The 21,207-nt window shown below is 39.9% G+C and overlaps 1 protein-coding gene across 35 annotated transcripts in view; it reads left to right on the forward strand.

Annotated features, from left to right (window-relative positions):
* Positions 1-21,207, forward strand: part of KCNMA1 (potassium calcium-activated channel subfamily M alpha 1) — a 717,583-nt gene that overhangs the window by 459,686 nt on the left and 236,690 nt on the right. For all 35 annotated transcript variants that reach the window (XM_032839333.1, XM_032839342.1, XM_032839358.1 and 32 more), the window contains exon 6: positions 20,003-20,078. In XM_032839333.1, the coding sequence (XP_032695224.1) occupies positions 20,003-20,078 (76 nt within the window). The remainder of the gene's footprint in view (positions 1-20,002; positions 20,079-21,207) is intronic.

Raw genomic sequence — 21,207 nt, forward strand, 5'->3', positions numbered from 1 at the left:
AGTGCCCCTAGGGGAACGAGGGAACTGATGTTAGTAATGAGAGGAAATGTCAAGCACCACAAGATAGGGAAGGGTAGGGGCAGAAGCTCTCACGAGTGTCTCCTCTTGTGTTCTGGAAAGCCCAGAGTCCCTTCTCTGCCTCAGTCCTACACGTGAGATTAGCAGAGGATTTATGTATTTGGGTTATGTTGGTGGTGGGAGGTGGGATGGAAGGAGTGGGGCCATTCAATTTTTCTCTCTAGTTGGGAATCATATCCTATAAGGGAGTCTTCCCTAAGAGCCTTCAGTCATCACACAGCATCACCAAAATAAGAGAAATGACCCAGAAGGACGAAAACTACAGACCCCCTCCACACCCCTTTCTGTGCTCCTTGATTTGAGGAATTATAGCCTTTTCTTCTTCCATCCCCCTAAACCATGTCCAAAGGAGCTTATGTGTTAATTTACAGAGTGAAGCTGATTGATCAGCTTGTAGGACATAATGGACTCGAGTGCTCCCCCTCCCTTCCCAGCTGCCTCTCTGAGGAGGGTTCATGCTGCTGCCCTGAGTGTGCTGGGATTTTTGCAAGGGTGCTGGTGAGGGAGGGAGGAGGGGCTCTCCACCAGGACATAAATGCTGGGGAGCCGCACTGTGCTAGACAAGAGGACCTGTTTGCAGCACGGGTCTGAGAAACACAGACTCCTCCAGGTCCTTGTAGAACATTAGCTTGTGCAAGACACCAATTGAAGGGAACCTGGAGCCCAGCCCAGCTCTCTGCCTCCACCATGATCCCCAGTAAGATTCTGGTCTACCATCACCCACCCAACAGCAGCTTCACAGAGTTTTACAAACCCACCAGGCACCGCAGAAAGTCCCTGGGAGACTTGTTCCATAATGGCTACCGGGTGAGGTCTGGGCTCACCAGCCCTGAGAAGGAAGAACAGCAGAACTTCTGGCAGTCTCTGGTGTCCTGCAGCAGGGTTTGCGCCTCTTGGGGTAAGGTCCCTCCCGTCCCTGACATTTATCCCCCCAGACATATCCCGTGTTCCTGGGCAGCCTCCAGGAACAAGTGCCCTTCTTAGAGGCTGGATTTAGGGTGCTATCCAGTGGCCAAGTGATAGCCTTCTCCATTCCTCTTTGCTCGGCATACCCCTGAACTCAGATGTTTCCAGCCAGGCAGAAATCCTGGCTTTCCTTTTTAGATGAATGTGGCTGGTCTCTAGGGCTCCCAAATGTTTTTGAGCTATTAAAGGATATATTTCAGAAATGTTGGAAAAGCTTGGCAAATGATGGCAATAACCTCCTTCTTACTTATTAAGCAGCAACAATTTTCAGTGAGTCAGCATTTTTAGAAGAGGCTTTTGGAGCTATGAACAGTATTTTTTTTTTTTTTAAGGGACAATGGTGCCATTTCTGTTTGCTTTCTCATGTCCTCGTATCGGACCATGGGGACGCTGTCTTGCCTGTCTTGTGTGGTACTTCATTCTTCTTACCCAGCAGAGATCAAAGAGGCATCCTCTGGGAAGATTCTTCTGTCTCAACAGTTTTCGGAGAGGGATTTGGTTTTATTTGGTCATCCATAATGTATAGGAGTTTGAAATTAATGGCTTGAATTTACATTTCTGGACCTAAAGATCCCCGACTTAGGGAGAGAGATCTTTCATCTCCAGAGAGGTTAGTGGTACCAGGAGCTTCTTTAAAATGAAGTATTGTCCCTTTGGAGCCCAGCTGAAGATTCTGATGCACATAGGCACAGCTCAGACTCCTTCTCCATTATCTAATTATGTACAGTGAAATTCCAATTAGGAAGCGAGTGATAGGTGAATCCTGGTCAATCCTTCCCAGCAGAACTGGCCTAAAAGTCTCCCTAGGGCTGAAACATCTGCATGGACTTCACCTGGAGTCTAAATAAATATTCATGCTCGCTGGCTGGGACTGTGGGTGTCCTGGCTGGATTGTTACCTTCCCTGTGCCTTCACGTCAGGAAAGAGCTGTTCCGTGCTCTCAGACATCCAGCATGGGTGAGGACCACCATGAAAGCAGGTAGAGAGATGAGCAGGAACGATGGGATCATAAGCTAAGAGAAATAGACCATTTCCTGATGAAGAGTTGAGTAACTGAGTAATACTCCAGGTTTTGGTATCCAGTCTTCTTACTTTCCTTTGGAAGGATTTCTCATAAATCCAGTCATTCATTCTCAGCAGTGAGTGCTTACTGCGTGCCAGTCTTCGCTGCTCTGGAAGATGACAGACACGGTGGTGAGCAGGTGCATGAGGTGTCTACTGCAGTCCGACTGACATTCTGTGGAGGAAAATGGGCACATAAACAAGCAAATAAGATCATGGTAGATAGTGATTGATACTCTAAAGAAGGGCAGGGTAGTGGGGGGTGGGCTTCAGATTGGCATTGTCCAGTTGAGCCTGCCTTGCCATGATTTAGGGGGAAGAACATTCTAGAAAGGAATGGAAGGGAAGGCCCTTCAAGGAGTAGAGGCACAGTGTAGGAGATGGGAGGATGGGGAGAGTGGAAGTGGAATGAGTAGAGAGCAGATCATATAAAGCCTTCCAGAGCAAAGTAAAGGATCTACAACTTATTTGTAGTGAGAAGGCTCTTAGCCAGGGGTGATGTGACCTGACTGATGTCTGGAGAATGGTCGGGAGTAGGGTGGTGAAGCAGGAAGACGTGCTTGGGGCTGTCCGCCTAGCTAGAGGTAACAGTAGCTGGGACCAGGGTTCTGGCAGTGGGGAGGGAAAAGATGAGTTAGTTCATATATATTTAATAGACCAAATCAACAAGATGTGTTTGTTTACTCAAAAAAATGTGTTTCTTTACTTTCTGGTTCCCCTTTTCAAATGGAAGTCCCTTGAGGTAGGAGCCTGGTGCCTTCAGGGTTTAGAACGGTGAGAGACTGGTACAGAGAGGCACTCACCACTCATGTCTGGCATGAATGAATGACAATCCCAGTTTGAATATCAACTGATGTTTAGTATCTGTCAGACAGGAAGCAGGACTGGGATAAGGTACAGAACAGAGTAGCCTGAACAATTACTAAGGGAAAAGGTTTGAAAAGGTCAGGCAAGTAAGCAGCACCGTTTATAAAACACTAGCTCTGCCTGGAGGAACAAAAGCCCAGGGACGCTTGCGAGCGAGAAAGACGGCCCCCGCGCCCTCCCCAACTGGAAAGGAGAGGTTCCACTCACTCTGTTGGGGTTGACAAGCAACTGGGCCTGGAGCTGAGAGTGGGAGGTGGGACCTGGTGGCAGCAGCTGGGTGACGACCCTGGAGAAGGGGAGCACCCCGGAGAAGGGGAACACCCTGGAGAAACCTCCCTGTGATCTCATCTGCCCTGGTGGTACCCTGAGGACTCCTGGCCTCAGTGTGAGCTCTCTGGCTGTAAGACCAGACTATGACCTTGTCAGACACCAGAAAAATAACTGCTCTTCAGGATTTATGTGGGGGCAGAGGGATTGGAAAGGAGAGGGGTTTGTTTGGAACTTTCAGCTTTTTGGATTTAAAGATTAAGGTGTTAAAGAGAATGGAAAGTAGCAAATTTGGAATAGACCGGCAGGCTTTCCAGCACAAGCTGGGAGGCATGGTTTGGGTATTTCCTGGATCTTCTACCTGGATGGGACCTTGCTTGCAGGAATCTCCCGAGTGCTTTCTGCCCTGGGTTCATGGGAACCCTGAATGGCGAACGATTCATTATTTGCCTCCGTGTCCCTCAATCTCTGCTGGAATACCAGTGCGGCTTCCATCTGAGGAAGAGAGGAAGAGGTCTTAATCCCTTCACCGGTGTCACTGGCCAGTATGGAGATGCCCGGACACCTGTTCTCAGGACAATCCTAACCTGGTTGTTTGGGTCCTGAGTGCCAGGTCTGATTCTTTGAAGGGACAGCAGTGGCTGGGGGTCCTCCCTGTCTGGAGCCACTGGCTTCAAGGTCCTGATTCTTGGACAGGGACAGAGTCCTGATTATTTGACAAGTCCTCAGAGCCAGAGGACTTGAGCTTGGTCCTGACTTGCCATCAACTTTATAGCAGCAACTACAAATTATGAATAAAAAAATTTACATGTACCTATTACAGAAAATTTTTTTAAAAACTCAAGAAAATTAATTTAAAAATCCTGTATCTGTAACATAACTACTGTCATTGATTTATGCTCTTTTCTTAGTTTTTGTTTTTCATGTATTTGAAGTTTTTATAGTTTTATCATAGAGAACATGCACTTTATTTTTTAAATTTTTTGAAGATATTTATTTATTTATTTGGCAGAAAGAGAGATAGCGAGAGAGGGAACACAAGCTGGGGGAGTGGGAGAGGGAGAAGCAGGCTTCTCACTGAGCAGGGAGGCCGGTGTGGGGCTTGATCCCAGGACCCTGGCATCAGGACCTGAGCCAAAGGTGGATTCTTTGCGACTGAGCCACCCAGGCATCCTGAGAACATGCACTTTATATGTGACTACTTTTTTTTTTTTTAATGTTTACTGTTAGTTTTTTTTTTTTTTTAATTGTGGTAAAAAATACAGAACATAAAAATTTCCATCTTAACTATTTTTAAGTGTACTTAACTATTTTTGAGTGTGGTGTTAAGTGTACTGGCATTTTTGTGAGGTGCATCTCCAAAACATGACATCTTGCAAATCTGAAACTCTGCCCGCTAAATAAACTCTTCTTCCCTTCACTCCTCAGCCTCTCTAACCACCATGCTGCTTTCCACACCCTGCTTCTTTAACTTAACACTATGTCATAAGCATTTCCCTTGTTACATGATTCTCAAACTTGTATAATATCTCTTGAAGAAAATGGACGATATTGAAGAAAATCTATGTTTAGGTATTAAGCCGCTGTCTATTTTTCTTATTTTATCAGCAGTTTTACAAAGAATGTCTTTGTTTCCTGTGGCATTTCCCTATACTTTTTTATATTTCCTTAGGCTATATTTCCAGAAATGGAATTAGTTTGATTCATAATGCAGAATAACTTTCTGAAAATGCTGAATGAATCGACAGTTCCACCATCAAATTATAAGGTTATCTCATTGTAGAGTCATCTCTAGGAGGTGAAACTCAGATATCCTACTAGTTAAGTAGAATAAACACAACATTACTGTATTTTTGGTTAACTTGGATTTCTCTTATTTCAATCAAGTCTAATAATTTCTAATGGTTGCTTACTAGTTATCCTTACTATTTCATGATGTGCCTCTTTATGATTTTTCACCTATTTATGAACTTAGGGGTAGGGTATTTTCCATACATGTTTTTGGTATTACAAAGAATTCATTCTTATTATATCATATTATTTTTAGTGTATGTTATTATCTTCAGTGCTTTTTTGACATACAGAATTTTGGTATTTTTATGGTGGTTGATCTGCTATTATAAGTTTTTTAAGATTTCTTTTGCATCTGAGTTTACAATTATTCCTCTCTGCAGAGAGCTAATAAATACATAATTACATTTTCTTTAGCTTTTCTATGGCTTATTTATATTTAATTTCAATTCATCCCAAATTAATTTCAACAGTGGCATGAGATGGCTCTTTCTATTGACCACCACTATTCACCAGTCCTTCCATCATGAATGCTTAATGCTCACGTTCTTTCCATTTGTGATGACTCCCTTTTCATACGTTAAATTCTTCTCTATATAATACAGTCTGTTTGTCTGCCTTTTTGTGATTTTCTTATTCTGTTGCTTTGTGGTCTCTAAATGGCCTCTGTGATTTCTGCATTTTGGGATTTGGTGAAGTTTCTTTGTGGCCTAATACGTGGTCAGTGTTTGTGACTATTCAGTGGTTTTTATTAAAGAATGCGTGTTCCTAGTTTAATGAGTAATAGATGTGTCTGCCTACCCATCCTGGTAAATACATATGAATATATCCCAAGGAATTAAATGTTACACAAATATTCTTTATTTGTGCTTATTTTTGGGTAGTTTCTGGAAAAGGAACATTAACATCTCCCACTGTGCTGTGGCATTGCCAATGTTTCTTGTTTGTTTGATGTATTCTTGTGATTTTGTGTTTTGTATCTCAAAGGTATGTTCTTAGGTGTGGAAAGTTTTTTCATTGTTACACATTCTTGGCTGATATTCCTTTTATCAAGATGAGGAATTACTCTCTGTTTCTTTCATAATTTTTCACAGTAGCTGTCACTTTATTTAATACCATTATCACTTTATTTGCCTCTTCTTTTGGTTAGCAGTTGTCTGGTACATATTTTTCAGCTTTTCATTTCTAACTTTTCTTTATATTTTGTTTTTAGTATATTTCTTCCAAACAGCATGCATCTGGAATGTGTTATTGATGGTTTTCTACTGAGAGTCTTTGTCTTCTAATAGATGAATTTAACTCATTTGATTTTGTTGTGATGACTAATATAATTGGGCTGTTTTTTCTGTTACAATAATATTTTCTAATTAATATGCTTTTCTTTGGTTTCTTTTTTCATAATTCTTTTCCTTTAGTTGGATTGATCAAATTCTTTAGTTCTTTTTCCCCTCTAAGATTTTGAATTTGTGATTCCAAGTATATTCTTAAGTTTTTGATGCACAAACTTAAATTTTTCTGTTAATGTGTATATTAATAGTATCTTTTCCTTGGGGTGCCTGCCTGGCTCAGTTGGAAGAGCACATGACTCTTGATCTCAGGGTTGTGAGTTTGAGCCCCATATTGGGTATAGGAATTACTTAAATAAACTTAAAAAATATAGTATCTTTCCTACAAGTGGGATGACAACTTTAGCTCACCTTTCTCACTTCCACTGCTGTCCCCCCTCCATATCTACATCTTCCACATAATATCATTCAGAGATTTTAATTTCGGGATCATTGTTATTATTATGTTTTATAATATTCAGTCAACACATAAACTAATCAGTTCTTTTGATTCTTTTCCCCCATTGATTTTTGTATCTCATTACTTTTGTTTATTTGACAGACAGAGATCACAAGTAGGCAGAGAGGCAGGCAGAGAGAGAGGAGGAAGCAGGCTCCCTGCTGAGCAGAGAGCCAGATGTGGGACTCCATCCCAGGACCCTGAGATCATGACCCGAGCCGAAGACAGAGGCTTTAACCCACTGAGCCACCCAGGAGCCCCATGTATCTCACTACTTTTGGATTATTATTCTTTTCTACCTGGCTAAGTATGTCTTTCTTGGTTCAAAATGATTTCTCCTGAGAATTATGAAGATAATCTTCCTTTTTTCCTTTCATCCAGTGCAGCCAGGGGAATTATGACAATAATTTATTCTGTCATTGTTTTGAGGGTCTTATATCTTTATTTACATTGAAATGTCACCATGATATGTCTACATTTGGGTCTTTGAAAATTCATCCTGCTGGACAGTTAATAGACCTTTTCAACCTGAGGATGCAGGTCATTCTTTTGGCCTGGGAAACTTGATTCTAATATTATTTTGAATTTTTCCTTCTTCCAATTGCCTTTATTTTCTCATTCTAGAAATTCATTTAATAATATATAATAAATATTGTATGTACATTATATATAACTATGTGTGTGTGTATGTATATATATATACATACACACACACAGTTACTCTATATGCTATGCAAATGTGAAATTATGTTTCTCAGCTCTGCCAAGTTCATTTCCAACTGAATATCCACTTTTCATCTGCCAACACTTTTTGCTTTTCTCTTACGTGCTATAGTCTCTCTTCCCTTCTTTTCGTCCTTGGGGTATTCTAGTACTACTTTAATGAGGTTTTGAGAGGGGTCAGAGGTAAAGCATTCTGTTCAATCTGTTATGTTTAAACCTTCACTATTATTGGTTTAACCAGAACCAGATTACTGTTTTAATCACTGATGAATTATATATATTTTAATCTACTGATGAATTATATATATTGGTATTTTATGTATATTGGTATTTTATGTGGAATCGTGGCATAATCTAACAAGTGAGATTGTTTTATTTTTGTGCTTTGAAAAGTCAGGTATTTTTGCACCAGGTTGGTGTCTATTTTATAAAACAACTTTAGTAGTTTTCTTTTTTGTATTATGGGTTAGTTTAGAATTTCAATGAAATGTAAATGTTTTAAAGAATTTAATAATAAATTACATGGTTGCAAAGTCTTTGAAAGGAAAATATTAGTAAATTTTCTATTTATATATCAACTATTACTCTATAGCTATTTCCCTTTTTAGTCGTATCAGCTTTCAAGGTTTACATTTCTTGGAAAGTCATCCCCTATTACTGAGGCTTGCAGTTTTATTAGTATAGAAATGTGCATGAATTTTTTTTTCTGTTTGCGTCTTTATTGGATCAGCCAGTACTTTAATATATTTTGTTTGATTGTTGTCGTTTGTTCCCTTAAAAATTTTTTTTATCCCTTTTAATCTTTATTGGTTTTCTTATTATTCAGTTATAAACACTAAAATAGAAATCATCTACCTCCTCATTGTTAAGATGACTTTTCCCTTAAGCTCTTGAGCTAAATGCATTTTTTAAAAGATTTATTTTGAGAGAGAGAGAGAGCACATGCCATGCAGGGTGGGATGGGGAAGGGCTGAGGAAGAGGGAGAGAGAATCTCAGTCAGACTCCCTGCTGAGCGGGGAGCCTGATGCTGTGGCTGGATCTCAAACCCTGAGATCATGACCTGAGCGGAAATCAAGAGTTGGGCGCTCAGTTGACGGAGCCCCCCAGGCACCCCACACTGAATGCATTTTTTTACCATAGTCTCTTATTATACTATAGATTTCTTCTAACTTACAGTTAGCAAGTATGCTCTTTAAAATTAATTTAAGTAGAGACACAGCATGCTTGGTGGGTATCTTAATGGTTTTAGATTATTCAAGTGATTACTCAGGTAGGGAAATTTGCTAAGTATTTGAGAAAAAAAAATAAAGCTTCATTCCATTCGCATTCTGTTGACCAAAATAAACAAATACATCAAGGTATATTCACAAGGTTAAAAGAATACATAGTCCTAAACCAGAGGTTCCCACATGTGGCTGTACTTTAGAATCATCTGGGGAGTTTAAAAATTCTGACACCCAGGTTGTACCCCAGACCAATTAAATCCGAATGTGTGGGAGGGGGAGGCAGGTGTCAGTATTGTTTTATTATCCCTTGGGAGATTGCATTGGGAGCACAGTCTGAGAACCACTGCCCTGCAGCCTTGTTTTCTCAAAGTGTGGTCTCTGACCAAGAGCATCTGCACCATGTTAGGGCTGGTTAACTGTGCAGAGTGTCAGGCCCCATCTCAGACCCACGGAATCAGAACGTGAATGTTAACAAATCCTGTGACTTGTGTGCATGTGGAATTTGAAGAGTAGGTTTCTATTTTTTTTTTTTTTTAATTTTAAAAAGATTTTATTCATTTATTTGACAGAGAGCACAAGCAGGGGGAGCCGTGGAGGGAGAGGGAGAAGCAGGCTCCCTGATGAGCAGGGAGCCCCCTGCGGGGCTCGATCCCAGAACTGGGGTCATGACCTTAACACAAGGCAGATGCTTAACACACTTAGCCACCCAGGCGCCCCTGAATAGTGGCTCTCTAATGTCAGTGTAGCAAACGATGCCCCTTGGACTATTTATTTGAATAAAACTTTATTGGAATATAGCCATCCCCACTCGTTTACAACAGCCACACCCATTCATTTACACACATTTACAGCAGAGTGGGAACTTGCGAAGGATCCTAAAATATTGGCTATCTGCCCACTTACAGAAGGTTTGCAATGCTTCTCAACCTTGATTGGTTCCTCAGACTCATCTCAGAGCTTAGGATTCCCTCTGCCTGGCTGAACCCAGGCCCATGAAGTCAGAGTAGATGCAGTTACCAGTTAATTCTTAAAACTTCCCAGGTGTTTGAAATATGCAGCCAAGGTTCAGAACCACTGCCTTAAACGTATAAAGAGGAACGGTTGGTGCATTTAAAAAATCTGTTTCTGTGTTGGAAGTGGCCATTTTTGAATTTTAACAAAAAGAAACAGTGATGCAAGACTGATGAATCAGGCCATGTAACAAACTTTAGAATCTGAAGAAAAAAAGAAAAAACCCCACCTTAAGCAAAATTTTAGACTTAGAAAAATCCTTTCAACAACACTAGAAGAAGAATGATGAACTGTGGAAGATAATAGAGAGCATAATGTCCACAGCACAATAAAGCCTAGACAGACAGACATACATATATATAAAATATACACACATATATAAAAATTTTCCATTTATTTATTTTAGAAATAAAGAGCATGAGTGGGGGGGGTGGGTCAGAGGGAGAGAGAATCCTCAGGCAGACTCCCCATTGAGTATGGCGCCCGTAGCTGGGCTCTATCATGACCTGAGCCGAAAGCTAGAGCCGGCCGCCTAACCGACTGAACCACTCAGGTACCCCGACAAAGCCCAGATATATTAATAAGATGAAGACACAGGTCATCTGGCAAAGGCCCCTATAAGGCACCTTAAAGAACAAGATAAAATGACTAATAATTATGTAAAAAATAATTGACTTCATTTGTTGACATGGAAAAGGAACCTGAAGTCGTGATGCACTTCTATTTGGGGCCTTTCCAAAGGTGAGGCTCCCTTTCCCTTCCACCCTCCCTCCCTCCTTGCCTTCTTTCCTTGTATCGCAGTACTTAACCTGGTGGGCATGTGGGCAGATGACCATTTACACACTGGTAGAAATGCAAATTGCTAGCAGCCTTTGGCAAGAGAATCTCGTGTTGAACGTGTTTACTTGAGCACTGATGTCTGCGGTTGGAACTGACTGGCAGAAGTCTGTGCCAGGGCCATGTTTCCAAGCTTGGGCTTTGTGCAGGTAGACAGTTTTGAGTTGAGACCTGGCTCTGTTGCTTGCAAACTGTGTGCTGGACACTGTCTTGTCCGTTTATCTTTAGCTATTTTTCTTCTGTTGTACTTGTAAACTATAGTTAAGGTTTTGGCATGCAAGAAGTAATTAAGAGTACTAGACAATCAATAATTGTAGATTTCATCATTGTCAACATCATTTCACCTGTAATTTAAAATAACAACATTATATATGGTGTGTGAGTGAGTGAGTGTGTGTGTGTGTGTGTGTGTGTCTTTCTGGACTTCCTGTTTGTCTTGCTGATTTTTCTGTTGAGTTGTATACAATCCTACGCTTTTTAATTCTGTGGCTTCTCATGATGAAATTACCATTTACTGAGTACCTCCCATGTGCCTGCCTGTATTATCAAAATACTTATTCTTCTGGTATATAATCTCCAGGGTACCTTTTTAAAGTTGAAGTATAGTTAACATATATTAGTTTCAGGTGTACAACATAGTGATTTGACAATTAAATACATCATGAAATGCTCACCATGGTAACTGTAGTTACCATCTGCTGTCATACAAAGTTATTACACTGTACTTTTCATCCCCGTGACTTATTTATTTTATAACTAAAAGTTTGTACCTCTTAATCTCCTTCACCAGTTTCTCCAATCCCCCCACCAGCCTCCCCTCTGGCAATTACCAGTTTGTTCTCTGTATTTATGAGTCTGTTTTGTTTGTTTGCTTTGTATTTTACATTCTGTGTGTAAGTGAAATTATGTAATATTTGTCTTTCTGTCTGATTTATTTCACTAACATAATACTCTACATCCACCCATCTTGTCACAAATGGCAAGATTTCATTCTTTTTGATGGCTGAGTAATATTCTGTTGTATATATACGTGGGTGTGTGTGTGTGAGATATATATATAGATATAGATATAGATATAAAATATATATAGAATTTTCTTTATCCATTCATCAATCGATGGCTTCTTCAGTTGCTTCCATATCTTGACTCCTTGACTCCTGTAAATAATCCTGCAGTAAACATAGGGATGTATGTATCTTTTCAAATTAGTGTCTTCATTTCCTTTGGGTAGATACCCAGAAATGGGATTACTGGATCATATGATATTTCTGTTTTTGAGGAAACTCCACACTGTTTTCCACAGTACCTGTACCATTTTATATTTCCATCAACAGTGCATGAGGGTTCCCTTTTTTCCATATCCTCACTAATGCTTGTTATTTCTTGTATTTTTTATTGTAATCATTCTGACAGTTGTGAGGTGATATCTCATCATGGTTTTGATTTATACTTCCCAGATGATCACTGATGTTGAGCATCTTTTCATGTGTGTGCTGGCCCACTATACGTCTTCTTTGGAAAAAAATATCTAATTAGGTCCTCTGCTCATATTTAAGTCAGATTATTCGTTTTCTTGGATGTTGAGTCAAATGAGTTCTTTATATGTTTTGAATATTAACCTCTTTCAGACATCATCTGCAAATATCTTCTTCCTTTCAGGAGGTTGTTTTTTTTTTCTGTTCTATTGGTTTCCTTTGCTGTGTAAAAGCTTTTTAGTTTGAGATAGTCCCATTGTTTATTTTTGCTTTTGTTTCCCTTGTCTGGGGAGACATATCCAGAAAATATTGCTAAGACTGGTGTCTGAGAGATTATTGACTGGGTTTTCTTCTAGGAGTTTTATGGTTTCAAGTTTCACATTTTGGTCTTTAATCAATTTTGAGCTTATTTTTGTGTATGGTATAAAAAAGTGGTCCAGTTTTATTCCTTTGTATGTAGCTGTCCAGTTTTCCTAGCACCGTTTATTGAAGAGACTGTCTTTTCCCTGTTGTATATTCTTCCTTTGTTGTAGATGAATTGACCATACATGCATGGAGTTTTTTCTGGGCTCTCTATTCTGTTCCATTGATCCCTGTGTCTGTTTTTCTGCTGGTATCATACTATTGTGATTACTGTAACTTTGGGTGTATCTTGAAGTCTGAGATTGTGATACCTCCCACTTTGCTCTTCTTTCTCAAGATTCTTTTGGCTATTTGGTGTCTCCTGTGGTTCCATACAAAGTTTAGAATTATTTGTTCTAGTTCTGTGAAAAACACTATTGGTGTTTTGATAGGAATTGCATTGAACCTGTAAATTGCTTTGGGTAGGATGGGCATTTTAACCATATTAATTTTACCAGTCCATGGGCATGGAATATCTTTCCATTTATTTGTGTTGTCTTCAGTTCCTTTCATTAATATCTTATAGTTTTCAGAGTAGAGTTCTTTCACCTCCTTGGTTAAATATATTCCTAGATATTTTATTCTTTTTTTTTTTATATTTTATTTATTTATTTGATAGGCAGAGATCACAAGTAGGCAAAGAGGCAGGCAGAGAGAGGAGGAAGCAGGCTCCCTGCTAAGCAGAGAGCCCGATGCGGGGCTCCATCCCAGAACCCTGAGATCATGATCTGAGCCGAAGGCAGAGGCTTTAACCCATGGAGCCACCCAGGTGCCCCTATTTTATTCTTTTTGATACAATTGTAATTAGGATTTTTTCTTAATTTCTCTTTCTGCTATCTCATTAATAGTATATAGAAACACAACAGATGTCTGTATATTGATTTTGTGTCCTACAACTTTACTGAATTCATTTATCAGTTCTAATAGATTTTTAATGAAGTCTTTAAGGTTTTCTATGTATAGTAGTATGTCATCTATAAATAATGATGGTTTTACTAACCCCTAACCAATTTGGATGCCTTTTATTTCCTTTTCTTGCCTGATTCTTATGGCTACGACTTCCAGTAGTATGTTAAATAAAAGTGGTGAGAGTAGAAACCCTTGTCATCTTCCTGATCTTATGGGAAAAGCTTTCAGCTTTTCACTGTTAAGTGTCATGTTAGTTGTGGGTTTGTCATATATAGCCTTTATTATGATGAGGTATTTCTTTCTATACCTACTTTGTGGAAAGCTTTTATCATGAATGGATATTGAATTTTTTCAAATGCTCTTTCTGCATCTATTGAGATGGTCATACCATTTTTATTTTTTATTTTATATGTTTTTCAAAGATTTTATTTATTTGTTTGACAGACAGAGATCACAAGTAGGCAGAGAGGCAGGCAGAGAGAGAGGAGGAAGCAGGCTCCCTGCTGAGGAGAGAGCCTGATGCAGGGCTCGATCCCAGGACCCTGGGATCATGACCCAAGCTACAGGCAGAGGCTTTAACCCACTGAGCCACCCAGGTGCCCCGATCATACCATTTTTGTCTTTCATTTTGTTCATGTGATGTATCATGTTGATTGATTTGTGGATATTGAACCATCCTTGGAATAAATCTCACTTGATCCTGGTAAATGATCCTTTTTGTATTTTTAAATATGGTTTGCTAATATTTTGTTGAAGACTTCTACATCTAGGTTCCTAAGGGATATTGGCATGTACTTTTCTTTTCTTTTCTTCTTCTTCTTTTTTTTAATAGTATCTTTGTTTGGTTTTTGTATCAGGGTAATGCTGACCTCATAGAATAAATCTGGAACCATTCCTTTCTATTTTTTTTTTTAAGAATAATTAGAGAAGGATAGTTATTAATTCTTTCACTGTTTATGGAATTTAACTTTGAAGCCACCTGGTCCTGGACTTTTGTTTATTGGGAGGTTTTTTGTTTTTTTTTTTTTTTAATTACAGATTGAATTTTGTTACTAGAAATCAGTCTTTTCTGATTTTTTTTTTTAATTACTTTTCAGTGTACTAGAATTCATTGTTTATGCACCACACCCAGTGCTCCATGCAATATGTGCCCTCCACAATACCAACTACCAGGCGGGCCAACTTCCCACCCCTTCAAAACCCTCAGAGTGTTTTTTCAGAGTCCATAGTCTCTCATGGTTTTTTTCTATTTCTTTCCTGTTTAGTCTTAGAAGACTAGGTTTCTTGGGATTTATCCATTTCTCTTAGGTTATTCACTTTGTTGGTGTATAATTTTTCAGAGTAATGTCTTACAATTCTTTGTATTTCTGTGGTATTGGTTGTTCCTTCTCCTCTTCCTTTTTTTTGGTTAAAGTTTATTTATTTTTTTAGTAATCTCTACACCCAACGGAGGTTTCAAACTCACAACCCCAAGGTCAAGCGTCACATGCTCTTCTGACTGAGCCAGCTAAGCACCCCTCTTCATTTTTTATTTTATTTATTTGCATTCTCTCTCCCCCTCTCTTTCTCTTTTTCAGTGAGTCTGACTAAAGTTTATCAATTTTGAGTATCTTTTCAAAGAATGAGCTCTTATGTTTCATTGATCTTTTCTGTTTTTCTATTGAGTCTCGATTTCATTTATTTTTACTCTGATCTTTATTATTTTCTTCCTTCTACTAATTTGTTGTTGTTGTTGTTGTTGTTGTTCTTTTTCTGGTTCCTTCAGGCATAAGGTTTGATTGTTTATTTGAGATTTTTCTTGTTTCATGAGATAGGCCTATATGACTATATACTTCCTTCTTAGAACTGCTTTTGCTGCATCACAAAGATTTTGAACCTTTATGTCTTCAGGGTATGAGCCAAGAGATGAAGGTACTAAGAGTGGGTGGAGAGCTTCAGCTCTGGTAGAGTTGCAACAGAAGCCTCAGCCAATGCCATGTAGAGTTCTACAGCCACATGGTTCTTTAGGTTTGTCCCAAATGGAAACAGGGCAGCGAGTCTTTGTCCCCACATCTACTGGTTATTCGGGGCCATCCCTGGCAAGTGTATAATCTTCGATGAGATCTCTTCATGAGTCAGGAAAGAATAAATATCTCTCTGGGGCACTTGGGTGGCTCAGTCAGTGAAGCATCTGCCTTCAGCTCAGGTCATGATCCCAGCATCATGGGATCGAGTCCCGCATCAGGTTCCTTGGTCAATGGGGAGTCTGCTTCTCCCTCTGCCTGCTGCTTCCCTTGCTTGTGCTCTTTCTCTGGCAAATAAATAAAATCTTAAAAAAACATAAAAAAGAATAAAGATCTCCAAAGAAGGGACCTGGGCTGTGCCTCATAATATCCACTACAGCTCATGTGTGTTATTCATTTAATATAGTCTCAGATATGATATAGAAGTGTTTTATTAGGATTCTTATAGTTAGTCATTAGTACTCCACAATATGCGGAGTACCTGTGCCCAGGTAATTCCAGCTTTCTAAACTAATACAGAGTACAGAAAATGAGAGAACCATCCATTTTAATTATTTGATGATATAACAGAGAAGTTTACTATTTCTTAATATTTAAAGGAACTCACTTGAATTCATCTGAATCTTTGTCAGGGCATAAATCATGGTTTTTGGAACACACATATTTTCTTCTTTACATCTTGGTCATAGTCATTTTTTGTTTTCCTGGAGTATCATTTTCTTTCAGAGGTTTTAAGTTTTAGGGAATAAATGATAAGAATACAGTATTATAAAGCAAAGAAGATGAATGATTTGTCAATTAGCCGTGCCCTTTCCACCTCTCCCTTTTCTTGGTCTCCTTTATGGAATTTGAGTTGCTGTCTGTGCTTCTATAGGACCTCTCTGGGTATAGCAGAAAGACCATTGCTTATGGCTTTTCCCTGGTTAGGAGGCTTCAGATGTCCTAAGGGTGTCAGCCCTCCCCTGTCAGGTGAGCCCTCAGCACTCATGGCTCTATTCTTCAGGGAAAGACCATACTCCTTGGGCGGTCTCCGTGTTCTGAATGCAGAGTATGTACCTTTAACTCTCTGCTCATTCTTTTTCTTTCTTTCTTTCTTTTTTTTTTTTTTAAAGATTTTATTTATTTATTTGACAGAGATCACAAGTAGGCAGAGAGTCAGGCAGAGAGAGAGGGGGAAGCAGGCTCCCTGTGGAGCAGAGAGCCCGATGCGGGGCTCGATCCCAGGACCCTGAGACCATGACCCGAGCCGAAGACAGAGGCTTTAACCCACTGAGCCACCCAGGCGCCCCTCTGCTCTTTCTTTTTCAAAAGGCCAATTCATTTATTCAGCTCAGGTGGGTATTTACCAAGCACTTACCTTACATTAGGCTCTAATTCAAAGCCACGAGCAAAGCAGACACCAGTTCCTCCCCTCAGCCCACTGATGTTATGGATAAGGAGTCAGAAGGTAAATCACTTAGGTAAAGAAGACGCTAGTGCTTCCTCATGCTGTGGAGAAAAGTGAAGTGGGCACAAAGAGTAAGAATTTGTGGGGGGGTGGCAGAAATGGATAACAGAAGAAGGCAGCCAGGTTGGAAGGAAACTAATGCCGGGAGTAGGAGGAGGCCGTCAGATCCGCAAGGAAATGGGGTGGTGTTGCTTTATAGGTCCTTGGAGGACTTGGACTTTGACTCTGCGTGAAATGGGGACCTTGGAGGATTTTGAGCAGAGGGGAGTCATGATCTATTATACTGTTTACCAGGTTCATTCTGGCTGCTGTGCTGAGAATCGGCCAGCGGGGTCCAGGGCAGAAAGCAGTTAGGGAGCTGAAAGGTCCGTGCTTCAGATGACTATCTCTGCAGACAGTTTGGCTTGTTTTTCTCTCCTGTATGTTGTTAATCTTCTAGCGTCTCCCTGCTTTTTTATTGACAAAATGCTCAGATCTAGATCTACCGTTCACCTCTGGCAAGACTAGAGGACCTTGGGCTGCTGCATTCCCTGTTTCCTACCCTTATTTCCATACAGCTCCATAACAAGGGAAGCTTTTATTCTATTATATTTTTATGAGTCACTTTAAAATGTGGGAGGCTGCAGACAAATAATAGAGGACACAGCAGTATCACCCTGCAGTAAAAAGGAAGAAATCCAGTTCAAAGTGTGGGTCATTTGTATTCTATTTTTGTTTCCATAAATGAAAAAAATGTTTATGCAAATATGTATACATAAATATATATTTCCATATACACTATATATGTAATATATGCACCATATATACTACATATGTAATATGTTATATATTATATATGATATATATATGTGCGTATATATGCACACACAGGATTTTTAGGCTGAAACTATTAACGGCTAATATAACACTAAAACATCCTTCTGTGTCCTTACTGGTTTCAGTGCTGCTAGTCTTCTACCTCAAATTTCTAAAATGTGTCACTTTATCTCCCAGCAGTGTGCGCTGATGATGCTGAACTGAGACCAGCCATCAGGTTGGGCTGGATGCTTAGGACCAACAGAGTTTATTAAAAATATACCTCCCAGCCTCTGCCACTCATTCTGATTTAATAAGGCTTGATAACTTTGAAAATATTTTGCACAAGCAATATATTTTCTGGGAGGTCCTGGGCTTTTGAAGACATTTTTTGTTTTTATTTTTATTGTTGAATAAGTGCTTGACAGGCATAAAAGTCTTGGGCCAAATTCTCCTTGTCTTAAGAGTCTGAGTGTTGCCCATTGTCATTTATATCTACTATCACATCATGTTGTCTTTGTGGCATTCATGGTGACCCTCTCCCCACCCTGACACTTTGTTTTTTAATTTATGTTAATACTTAAAATTTGAAGAAAAGACTCTCAACATGAGTTTCTAAGAGCTGGTCATTCATTTTGGCTCTTACTCTCCAGTCCTTTTTTTCTTTCTAGAAAGTTCTTTTCGATTATGTCCCGCCCATTACTTAGGATCTACAGGTTGTTTGTACTTCCTTTTGGAACATGTTTTATTCATAAGTTGGATTTCTGTGATCTCCCCTCCATTTCCATTTTCTTAGATTTCATTCTTTTTTCTCCCTTTTCCTTATGTTCTCTGTGTTCTGGGATTATTTCTCAGGTTTGTTCTCTGCAGCGTTCGGCTGCGTTAAGTGAACCTTTCATCAGTTCTGTTAGGACTGTGTTTTGGCTCCTGGGCCTTCAGTTCATCAACATCCCCTCTCATCTCTGCACTTTCTGGTTTAATAAAAGTAATATAAATATCATTTGGCATAGAAAGCCAGCGTCTTCTGAGAAAATCTTCTGTTCATGAAGGTAAATCCTTTTTAGATGAGAAATTTCCCTTTTGAGCTATTATCCCTTTCTCCCTCTTGTGCAATGGGATTTTTTTTTTCTCCCCCTCCTGGGCTTTGCATTAGTCCTTCCTTGTCCCCTAATGCTTGAACAGGGCGAAATCTAACTGGGCCCAAAGTGGAGCCATAGAGTGGAAAACTTCGCATCTGTCTCCTTTCCTTGATTCATCGCAGTGACTCCCCCAGCCTCTTCCCACTGCTTCCTGCCTCACCTACGGGGGCAGAATAAAGTCTCACCCATCAGCCAAGAGCTACCTGTCAACAATTTAGCCCACCTTGGGCTTAGCACTGCACTTGGCATGTGGGGGCGCTCGACAAAATGCTTTCGGAAAATCTGTACAAGAAAATCCCCTTAGCAAAAGGTGTGATATTGAAACTCTCTCAAAGCTGTGATCATCAGCATTTTGTCAGTAATTCTCTTACATGATGGCCAAGCATGAAAGCCTCATGAGTGACTCAGAATGTTTTTGACTCATGAATTTGATTTCAACAGAAATATATTTTACCCCAGGCTATTAAAACACAACAATAATTTATATTTTCTCTAATCCTGGATGGTATCTTCCTTCCTGGTACCCGTCCCTCTTCTGGTGTCTAGAAATGCTGGCTCTTGGTTTCCATTCAGCAGAGGTTGCCAATTTAGAAAGGACAGGCGTTTATCTTGATGCTTAGTAAAAGCGGAAATATATATGTTGTGGATCCTGAAGCTATGAGGTGTGAGATCTTACCAATTTGACTTTTTTTTTTTTTTTTTTTTGATTGGGAGAGAAATCGAGAACTTCTCTAGAAAATGGATCACACTGTGGCCTTTACTCTTCATTTTATCAGGTGAAGAAGATAAAGTTTAAAAAAAAAAGCAAAGACATCAGGTTATCTGATTTGTTTGTAATCTGCTCTTAGCATAAAGGTTACCTGGCCCCATTCCCAGTGTTTTTCAGAGACAAAATCCTCTCAAAAGAGTAGGCAACTTAGAAACAGCGCTTTAAATCTGAGATGAGCAAAGGAGAAGCCTCATTTAACGGGGCTTTCCCCACCGGACCTTCCTCTACCGTGGCTCAAAACAGGCCTCCTTTAATGAGAAAGTTTACCAGCAGGGATTAAACCAGTCAAGAATCAGAATGAAGGACTATGACCAAGGTAGGGGATGGTTTAATCGTATGTAAGAACTTCAGATCCCTTCAACCCTGGCAGCTGTAGATCAAACGGCTGAGTGTGAACATTAAAACAACGCAGTGAGAATAATGTGTCTCTATTTCATTTCTCTTTCCAGGTTTGAGATTTTTAAGAGCTCTCAGACTGATACAGTTTTCAGAAATTTTGCAGTTTCTGAATATCCTTAAAACAAGGTAAGATGTCCTTATTCACATTTTTTTTCCCTCGTTCTGGCCCCCCACACCAGTTTGTACATATCAGGAGTTTTTGTTTTCATCACCGCAAGCTGAGAGTTCTGTTAGTCTCAGAAAGAGTGATCTCACACAGAGGTCTGGAGAAGGCACAGAGTAGGGCTCGGGTTGCTCTCTTCTGCAGGGCTGGGGACTGTCCGGTGAACAGAGAAACAGCTGTGCATGTGGGGAAGGAGACTGTTTTGGGGGGCTGTGTGGGTTGCTTGGAAATAGGCCACAGCATCCTGGAGAGACGATGCCCAGTGGATGAGAGATCGAGCAACTCATTGATTGGGAAGTCCTTGCTCGCGGGTTCTAAATCGCCCCTTTATTACATCACTAAATAAGAGATTGAACCTGAACGTAAAAGCAATGGAAGCAGTGCTCTTTGAGAGGCAATCACAAGCCTCATACGGCAAACAGAAAATCATTTCATTTCAAAGTACATTTTAGATGTTCACTTTATAGCCACGGTAGTCCCTGGGGCTCGCTCTGTGAATTGCCTTTTGGGGAATACCTAAAAACCTCCCGCCGAATGTACCATGACTACTTCTGTTAACTGTGTTATGATCTGGAAAACACTACTGGACCAGGAGGAAAAAATTCCCCAGAGACCCCTTTCCAGATGACCTGCGGGTTTGCAGAGCTGGCCCGAAACCAGGCTGCCTTGATGAATAAACTAATAAAAGAGGTTAGACGTCCTCTAATGGAGAATAAGTATAGGCCATAAATTTCTCTTGTAGGAAATTACACTTTAAGAAGCTCACTGCTAATGTTCCATTTCCTCTGAGGTTGACGTGTTTGATAAATGATTAAAAACAGGACACTTCTGGATTTTGTGATTTATAATTAATACACCTGCATTTCGGGGGCCTTGGAGTCAGCATTGTTTTCCCAGTCCCCGAGAGGCTGGGACTCAGCCTCCCGAACCTGTCACTGCCAACACATGCGACAGGCTTTTGGCCTCCATCTTTGGGGTTTGCATGTTTTATTTGTTTTTTTTTGTTTGTTTTGTTTTGCCTTTTTTTTTTTTTTTTTAATTCCACACTGGTGTCTTCTCACCAACTCTTCATGCACATGTGGGGTAAATCCA

Source organism: Lontra canadensis, unplaced genomic scaffold (assembly GCF_010015895.1).
Source record: "Lontra canadensis isolate GAN:19392208 unplaced genomic scaffold, GSC_riverotter_1.0 scaffold3, whole genome shotgun sequence".
Taxonomy (NCBI): domain Eukaryota; kingdom Metazoa; phylum Chordata; class Mammalia; order Carnivora; family Mustelidae; genus Lontra; species Lontra canadensis.